We start from the raw sequence: 10204 nt of genomic DNA on the forward strand, positions 1-10204 counted from the left end.
ACATTTCTCCGTGACCTTAACAAAATTGAACGAGGTTTTCTGCAAAATATAAATGTAGCTAAAATGTTATACAAGTATTCTATTTTTTATTTTTTTATCTAGCATGCAGACAGTTTAATCTTATTGGAAGTTACCAATGCATAAAACCGATTGTAATTTTTTTTTTGACATACTGTATGCCATGATGGATTCAAAGTCCGACACACTCCTCCAAGGATAAAATAAAATAAAACTGGTCATACACAGCAGTAATGCTCATTTAAGTCCCTAAAAAGATGAGGAAAAAAAATTGGCACATGAAACTTTTTTTAGGGTTACATGTCATTTTCTTCATACATGGTTTACTGCATGCATGGTATCAAAGAAAACAAAGATACACAATTGAAATTCAGCACCACATTAAGCAGAATAAAACACAATATTCTACCTCATATTAGTGCTCATGTGTACGACCCGTAAAGTGCAAGTCTGCGCCATGTTAAAGTTGGCTGTAACAAATAGAGAGAAATCAGTTGAACAAAACAGTAGAGGTTTTATCAAAATCATTCCTCAAATGAAAAGGTTATGAAATTTCACTAAAGTCTCCATTGTTCTTACAAGTTGGTGACATTATTCACTACTACATGATCAAATTTGTAGACGTCTAGACGCAATGATCTAACAAGTCTCGAGGACACTGTTGCATGAAAAGTCCAAGAACCAAATGTTGGTCAGATATCAGCCACTCAAAAGTGAGTACTCGGAGATTTTTCTTTGATATTCTGACTTAACCCCTTAAGGACGAGTCCCAAGTATACTTGGGCAGGTGTCTATGGGAAATGCGTGCTGTAGCAAAATCAGTCCTTCCTCAATCGGTTAATACAGTATTTAAGCTCACCTTTTATGTAATATCGCCCAGGTGAACTGTATACAAATCATAAATTTCCTTTCCTGACGAGAAATCAAAGAGAGTAAGACGTAGCCTTCACAAGGAGTTATTGCCGACTTGTCATACAAGATAATCCAGCAATGATAAGAGGCTGCAGACACTAAATCATCAATCAGAAACACGATTTTCATGACGGGGGCAACCCAAAATCTGTTATGAACAAACATGAAACTGCAGTCATCAATGTACTTACTCATAACTTCCTTTCTCATTTATTTATTTTTCTTTCTTTTTTTGTGGGGGGGGGGGGGGAGGGGGCAGGGGCACGGTGCAAGTTTGAACGAATTGAGAGCTTATCACCCTAGAGATGCTACCTTCCAAGTTTGGTGAAAATTTGACCATACATTTTCAAGATGAAAATGTGAAAATTGAGCTGTAACTTGGTCCCCACCCGACAGGGCCGCGGGGGGGGGGGGGGGGGGGGGGGGGGGGGGGACAATCTACTTACTTGTTACATTAACTTAGCTCTGTCACTTCTAGTTTTAGCAAGAATCTAGATGGAAGATTTGTAAAGATTTCTTAAATTTGCAGGCTTTGATGAATACCATGTACCTCTGATGTCAACATATAACAAATACATGTACGTATAATGATCTGGAATCACACGCAAGTCAGTTAGTCTTAGAATACAATCACATGGGAGAGCAACATTTTGCATTATTTCAGAGTTTTCTGATCTGAACTCTGACCTATAAACTTGTTTGTTTGTTTGTTTGTTTGTTTGTTTGTTTGTTTGTTTGTTTGTTTAGTTTTGTCATTGAGTTACCACATACAGAATATACAGACAGACACTTTGATAGTCCAGGTATTTACAGTTTACCTAAGTTAGTCTAAGAGAGAGGGCGTCTGTTTGGATGCTATAACCGGTGAATTGTCTCTGGATCTTGATATTTCTTGATGTCATCCAGGCCCGACCACCATTTTGGAATCAAGAGGTTCCGGGCAATCTTGGCAAACCACGGGCTGACCTTTGCCTTCCCACAATCCCCTTCTGCGAGGAGTTCCTGCAGCTGGGTTGGGGTGACGTAGCGCACCGCCTGGACTTCGTTTGGCTCTGGCTTTAGGTCCACCTCCCGCTGGACGATGAGGACGTGATCAATCTCGTGTTCACCCCACACACCGTCATCAGAAGGGGCCTGGTAGTGCACGCGGGTGAGGTACGTGAAGTCTTCTTCAGGCACCTAGCACAAAATATGAATAGCATAGCAATGAAGCACCCATGCTTAATATTGGTTCTTGGAATTGGTACTAATACTACTACTAATTTTGATAAAAATGACAAATACAGACATGACTTAAATTTTCACTGTGAACTTCTATGTTTAAATGCTAGGCATGTTATCTATTTCATTATGGAGACAGCATGGGTGATGCTGTCTTCTACAAAACAGCTAGAAATATCAGGTCTTGCAAAAATAAAACTTTGTTTATAGTCAGGTGATAAAACAAGACACCAAGGAGTCTAGTGCTTATCCGAGTACCACAAGCTCACTTTCCATGTGCTATTTGCAGACTATTACCTAAGAACATACCAAATGGGGAGGGGGGGGGGAGAGAGGTAGGGCTTTGAGGACCTCCTGGGGGTGATAATGTCTGTTTGTATCACACTGGGATAATTATTATCTGCCTAGTGCATAGAAAATTTGACCAAGCATTTTCCAAAAGAAGATCAAAATGTGAAAACTACCACTAGCTCAAAAATTTGGTCCCAGCCCAATGGGGCCACCCCTGGATCTGCTATAAACAACCTTGAAAGGTAGGTACTTACTCAAAATATTTCTGGTTTTATACAAGATTTTGTCTTTTTTTTTTTCTTCTAGATTCTCAACTTTGGGGATCCTGGGATCTGCTGGGGGTTCCCAGGGGGATGGGTTCATTGTCCCAATTTGTACTATTAAATATATAAATATATCTTATCATCCTTGTGACAGTGCCTGCCAAGTTTGAGAACAAAGTTGACCATGTGTTTTTAAGAAAAAAATGAAAAGGTAAAAATTGGGCCCCAGTTTGGTCCCCCCCCCCCCCCCCACAATGTTATATCTCAAGAACCATCAGCTTTTCCCCTATGATGCAGTAGAGGCCCATGATTCACAGCTGAACACAGCTTATTGGCATCTGTACTGGAATGCAGTCGCTTACGGTACCTGTTCAGGCTCTATTCCCAGTTCGTGCTTCAGCTTTCTCCGTGCAGCTCTCTTCACCCCAAGGGCGCCCTTCACTTCCATCTCCTCGTCAAAATGGAGGGGATGACTACAGCACGTATTGGCCCAGTAGCCTTGAAAATAATGAAAATGTGTAATTTTTCACTCTTCATGTGCTACATTCACACACCCTACATAGTACATGGCTTATCAAGTTTGCATATTTTGCTCAAACTCACAATCCCACCAAAACTGATCAATAAATCTTCAAATGCCACAGTGCAATGAAAGCTCCATTTGCACTTTTATTCCTCAAACAAATACATTTAGCTTGTGTTGTTTGGTGATTGAAGAGCATTAAATGTTTTATACGGTTGTTTTGAGTAAATTCTCATTTTCTCTCTGTGTCTACCTTAGTCATGGCTACAAGACCCGAACAATAATGCAGTTACTGACCACTTGCAAGAAGCATAGTTGCAACTTTGTCATAAAAGCTACATCACAGCAAAGCTTGGAATTTTCTCTCCAAGATTGCTCACTGCATGTCAGCCTTAACAGTTCTAATAAAAAGTTACAAAGATGTGAAAAACAGTATGCTTTCAAAAAGCACTCATGCATTGCAGTCATAGAATAATGTGGCACAAAAGGGGTTTTTAACACATGGTGGCACACGAGTAAAAAACCCTATCTTAATTGGTTGGGGGTGGGGTCAAATTGACCCCCCTCGACATTTCACGCCATGATTCCACAACGCGCAAAGATTTTGCCATACCATTTCATGACTAGTTTCCATGAAGTCTCCCGCATATTTTGAAACCAAATTAGCGACGTCCAGGTACACCCTTTTTATGTTACATAATGTTTTGCATATGCACGTCAACCCCAAAAACAGCTAAAATTTGTGATATTGTGTGCATATCCAATGCAAATTGTTTTTTTTTTTTTGTTAAATTGATATAAATTTGATTATTCAAACTTTTAATCATTGGAATTAATCAATTCTAATGTAGATAAGCTTGAAAAAGTGCCTGCATCAAATTTTGGCAAAAAATAATAGAAAACAAAAGGTAAAAAAAACAATGAAATACATCGGAAATTCACAAAATGATTAAAAAACAAAACAAATTGAATTTGATTGTACTAATTTTTTGCAAGAAAATCGTTTGACATGTCTTGAGAAATTCTGATAAAAAATGTAGCAATCCTTCGGTCTTTTTAACAGAGTTACAGGGGAAAATATGATTTCATGCATAAATATGCACTTTCTAATTTACAAAAACTTGATTATCAATATTTTTCCATTGTATGACCATATAATCTTGTAGTTGACACCCGGCTCTATGTTCGGGCAAAACTTTGCAGTGATCATGCCATCGGTGGCCAGGATCTGAAGGGGGTTGACCCCCCAGTAAAAACTTGGTCTCAAATAGCCAAGTTAGAATAGGGTTAAGGTTGGCCATTGCACAGAATGTGTCTTGGTTTGAGATAGTTTGCAGTTCACCAGGAGGAAGACCAGATAAAGGTTGTTGATTATTACTTCCATCTTGAGTTCATGAAGAAGGGAGCTCATAGCTCTAATTATCAAAGTTCTAAATAGGTTGATAGTCTGTCAACAGGAGTACACAAATAGCTATCTCTACAGCATTTATCTCCAACATCTACCATGATCATATCACTGCTCATGATGACAGGACAACCCTACACTTCATAATTCCCTGAAAACAAAATATTTCTCTACATCTGTACAACATACAGCAACTGCTACATTTGTAAGTCTGTAACAGTAGTGACATACAGTATCTTTATAATCACATTCATAGGCCAAATCAAGGTGCACATTGATTTCATTAGAATCTCAAATTTGACTACAGGAGAACATCATTCTAACATGGACCTAAAGAGAGACATGGCAATTACCCTGTTATATCAGGATTCTCCCTATATCAGGGCACACACACACACACACACACACCAAAAAAAAAAAAAAAACAAAACAAACAAAGAAGTACAAAGAGTTGGGATGTGCAGAATCACCTCATTATAAAAGGATTTTGTTATATCCCACATCTTCATAATGAGGTTACTCTGTACCGTACCTGGAAATGTGATTTTGGCATCAGACCTCTGCTGGAGAAGCAGTTCCCCTTTCTGATTAAACAGGAAAACACTGAATGCTCGGTGAAGGAGACCTGCATATAAAGTTTGGAATTTGTGAAATGACCCTAAATAAAGTCAACACTCATGCAATGTTGCAGTTCATAGGCATTCTTTCAATCATGCCGTCGAGCTTAATATGCCTTTACCGCTCTCACACTTAAATTCTGGAGACATAATGTAATCAAGTATTTCTGATTAACTGATGCCAATGCACTGTAATAGCAGAGACAATAACACAGACATACAAATTTATATATTTGTTTGATGATGGCTGAAGTACTTTTTGTGTGGGGAAAAGAAATTGCTGATGCAAAATGGTCTGCTCAAGTTCCTGGGAACCAGGGCCATGTTAATTGCCAATTACTTTCAAATCACAAACACAATACGTTGCCATTACTTTGACGTAAAAAAGTGATGCCATTACTATTCAACTGAACTTGAGATTAATTTTTTATTTCTGATCTGTGTCGTGCAGATCATAGATTCTAATTTAAAACGAGATGATTAAGGAAGGGAATGTCTTTAAAACTGTTCCATGACATTTGCTCTACTGTGACAATTGCTGGAATGAAATGGCTGCACACTACGCCAAACACAAATTCTTCTATCAAACATAACCCTAACCCTAATCCTAACATCAAACTAACCCCCAAACTCTATCACAACCCTAACCATATGTCCTTAGAGAAATAAGACCGGAGCAACTGTTGCACGAGCGAATTTAGTGTCATCCTATGAAATACTGGTAATTCATGCAATTTCACTCCCCATCTGTGTCACTCTGTGTTCAATATTCTTTCTCTCACCATTCTTGATGTTTTTGTATAAGTGGCATTCCTTCTTGCTTGCTGCTCCGATTACATTGTCGTCCTTGTCAACCACGATGCATTGCTCGGCAAGCAGCTTGACTTGTGTGTCATCCAGCCCATTTGTGGTCATGATCCCGCTGAGAGAAAATACAGAAATACAGACAGACAAAGACAAATAAACAAACAAGCAATTTATCCAAAGGTAAATCTGACATTAGAAATCTCTAAAAATAGATATTTCAAACAAGTTTTCTACATACAGTTAACCTTGCCCAATTCGAATCCAAAGGGACAAGGGACGATACTTTGATTTACGAGAATTTTCACTTACACTTACGTAATAGAAATAACACATTTTCATATACATCCAGGGCCAAATAGAGTTTTCCCTTGACTTAGCCAATTTTTGACTAGTGCGAGATGAACTTTGGCGAGGTTGTCAAGTTTATACCTGTAAACCTATCAATAAGTTGTAACAGGATGTGTCAGTTTGTCCACCAATAAACAAAACAAATAGGATTTCAAATACATAATTTTTGTCTTTGATATTGTACAAATTGTACATGGCAAAAAGTATCATAGGGGGTCTACTGTGATCAAAGATTTATGTAGTGATATTTATACAGTGATAAAAGATGTCACTGATCTGAAAAAAAAAGAGAAAAAAAAAACAGGATCAAGAGATCCTATTCAGTAAACAATCATATTTTTTTTTTGAAATTATTGCGGGAGCTTTCTCTTGATTTGAAAAATATATGACTAATCCTACTGGTATTCCTAGTGAATGGTAGTAAATCAGACCAACAAATCTTGAATAAGTAAATTTAAGTTGTAAATGTAAATTACTTAAATTCAAGACACACTCATATGTCCCTTATAGAAACTACATGTTAAGTTACATACTTAAACACTAACACGACCTTTCAATTTTGCTTCGAGATTGAAATTATGCTTTAAAAAATAACACAAACAGCCTGCTGCAAAAATAGATGATGCGCTCGCGCTCTAACGTAATTTAATCACTTTAGTGTACAATTGCAATTGCCAGATCATTTCGGAAAGCGTTGCGTGCAGACATGCATGCAAAAGACCCAAAATGTGAGTGAGTATACTAAAATAACTCGGCTAAGTAATGGGAATCACTGGAGTTTTAATACACATCACAATCTCCAATCGCTATTAAGAGAATGAACCAAAATGTTGAAAAGAGACGAACTTCTCGACAAATTATTCTAACTACTCTACGCACAAAACACATGACGCAATAACAATAGGGTGGGACTGTGGTCAGTCTCTGCAAACGGGCTATAGTATTACTCGTCTACACCGCACTGGCGTGAGGGCTCTAAATGACCCCCTTTACAGTCATAACATGTAAACGTTTAAAAATGTCTGAGAACATACCGTGCTGCAAACTGTCGGCAGACTAAAAACTCTCTTAGAAGTGGGGAAAAACGTAACGACAGCGCAGTTTTGAGGACAGAAGCAGACAGCATAATCTCTGTGTATACAGGCGAACAGACACATGCATCGTACGATATTTTACGTCATGTCTCTTCCGACATAGTCTAGAATGCAGACCCATCTTTTCGCGTACATTGTTCAGCAAGGCATCCGCCACCAACTAAAGAAAAGGATTTGAATGAGCCGAAACGTTTGCATTATATCCCTTAAAAGCCTCTGACAACGTTAAAAAATGTCAATGACATAGTGGAAAAAAGTAAAGGAAATTATGGAGACGATAAAAGTTATATTTCACAAAATTTCAATTTTATGCGACTCCATCCAACTACCAAAAAAGCACGTAATATACGAGTACTCAACCAAGTTCTAGAAGGTACTGTACTCTAATCATTATGCATAATCTTGGTGTACTTAAAAAAAAAAAAAGCTATAACTATGACAAGAACAAAACGAAGAATCATTTCAGTTCGGGGGGGGGGGGGGGGGCCTGCGGAACCGGGAAGGGGGCTCAATGTCAATGTTACCCCCCCCCCCCCCCCCCGTAACAGACAGAATAATAATAAGGTATACCGGTACCCTTGGAAATTCATGGTTATTGTGATTTTTTTTTTTTGATCCGCAAAAAAAGCGGAGGGAAGGCTGTTTGTTCGTTATATTGATGCAAATTCAGTGCTGCGTGTGTTTGATTATTAATTTTGAGTGGAGTTTCCCTTTGTGGCAAAACTTTTAGGCTGAGTGAGAGCTGGCCTTATAGACTAGAATGCAGGACATGCTCTCTTTGAACTCAGAGAGAGAGAGAGAGAGGGGGGGGGGGGGGCAGGGGACGGGGGGGGGGGAGGTAATATGTCAAGACTTGAGATTTAGACCTATACTCTGAAAGGGATCAGGGGATGCCCCAAAATGCTTCGTGTAGGCTACATCGTCAGGAATAGGCGTACCTGGGGCTTGGGTGTTGGTTTTATGATACAATCAAAGCTTCCAAAGCCGTATTATCCCAACTTTTAAAGAAAGAAAAGAAGAAAAAACATAAACAAACAAACAAAGTACCTTTGTTTTTTATCATCAAGTTTCATCTGCATTAACATCTATACTAAATTATTCCTCTTTAATCGATCGGCGTATTGTCAACCAATGATTTATCGATTTGTTGTCTAGCTGTGCTGGGTACGGCACACTGCGCCATGGTTAATGTAAAGCGGTAAGGGTATCTCACTGAGCGGCGAACGTTTGCGAACGTACCGGTATACAGTTTTCTTGTCGCAAAGGAATTTTGAACATGTTCAAAATTTCTTTGCGAATTTGTATTTCGCTAACAGTTGCAAACATTCGCAAAACACTCGTAAGAATTCGCAAACGGTCGTAACAACACGGTGCCGCTAACATTTTTTTTTTTTGATTCGCCACTGCTAGCGAACAAGTAACCATGTGGTTCCCATAAAATGATTGACTCATTGAGAGAAATTTGTCTTGTAGTTTTAGTTCGTCATGCCGAAAAAGCAAGGTGTAAAAAGGAAAGCTATCAAGGCCCTTCGGGGGACGGGGGAACTCCATGCCCTGGACCCGGTTAAAGAAGAACCCCGTCCAGTCCTAGCCTTTTGTCAAGGCCCTCTCGCTGTAATGGGCGAGCGCGACCTCGCGCAACCCCACTCAGCTGGGCTCTCTTCACCATACAGCGAGAGGGCCTTGACAAAAGGCTACTCCAGTCCAGGAGGTTGCTGCTGACCCCCCTGGTGCTGCTGATGAACCCACTGAGGTTGAAGAGGATGAGGAGTCTTCTGTCTCATCACCCTCTGATGATGGGGAGAGAAAACAGAAGGAGGAGAAGAAGTCCTCATTCCCATATTCTGGAAATCCATTTTGAACGGTGGTCACAAGAGATCTGAATGCAGTGGAAGGTTGTACGTTCGTTTTATGGGTCTGACTATACATAATCGCCTGGCACTTTTCCAGGTCCCCAAACATTCTCAGATTGTCGCAAGGGATTGACAAACAGTTGCTAATATTTGCAAAACTGTCGCTAACATTTGCCGACAGTCGCTAATAGTCGCCACCTGTGTTTCTCAAACACTTTCGCAAACATTCGCTCAAGTGGTGCTAACATTGTCGCTAAACATCGCTAAAAGTCGCTAACTTGTCGCTAATGGCAGAAGCGAACCCTGATTTTTCGCAAACATTCGTCAGAAAAGTTGGCGAATCTCAAATTCGCTTATACGTTCGCAAAAGTTCGCCGCTCAGTGAGATACTCCCTTAAAGGGGATGGCTATCTAGTAACTGATCAGTGGGAATCAGTGGGAATGCTTGGGGATGATTGTTCAATCCTTCTGGGATTCATTTAAGAGTACATTAATATCTATTGTCGTGTGAATTTTTTTTTTTTTTGCTTCAAAATGGTCTCATATTCAAGTAATGTGCAGTTTAATGTTTCCAGGTTATAGCATGCATGACATGTACAGTGACGGGGCGATCGTTAACATTAAACTGCACATTACTTGAATATGAGACCATTCTGAAGCAAATAATTTCCACACAACAATAGTGATATATAATGTATTCTTAAATGAATCCCACAAGGATTGGAACAATCATCCCCTAGCATTCCCACTGATTTAATGACTAGAGACCGACATTATCATAATAATGGTCAGAGAATTTGTAAAGGTTTCGAGAGTGATTACCATCCATTATGTAGAATTCCATTTTCTTGC

The 10204-nt window shown here is 39.3% G+C and overlaps 1 protein-coding gene across 1 annotated transcript; it reads right to left on the reverse strand.

Annotated features, from left to right (window-relative positions):
* Positions 1–1716: 1716 nt before the first annotated feature.
* On the reverse strand, positions 1717–6165 carry LOC139739038 (isopentenyl-diphosphate Delta-isomerase 1-like). The gene is made up of 4 exons (XM_071649653.1): positions 6033–6165; positions 5166–5258; positions 3073–3203; positions 1717–2109 (listed from the first exon to the last, which is right to left on the reverse strand). The coding sequence occupies exons 1-4, from the start codon at positions 6163–6165 to the stop codon at positions 1786–1788; spliced, it is 681 nt and encodes a 226-aa protein (XP_071505754.1). The 3' UTR covers positions 1717–1785.
* Between the last annotated feature and the right edge of the window lie 4039 nt (positions 6166–10204).

This window comes from Diadema antillarum, unplaced genomic scaffold, assembly GCF_040938485.1.
Source record: "Diadema antillarum isolate AM-2024a unplaced genomic scaffold, OU_Dant_1.0 seq00000780_RagTag, whole genome shotgun sequence".
Classification (NCBI taxonomy): domain Eukaryota; kingdom Metazoa; phylum Echinodermata; class Echinoidea; order Diadematoida; family Diadematidae; genus Diadema; species Diadema antillarum.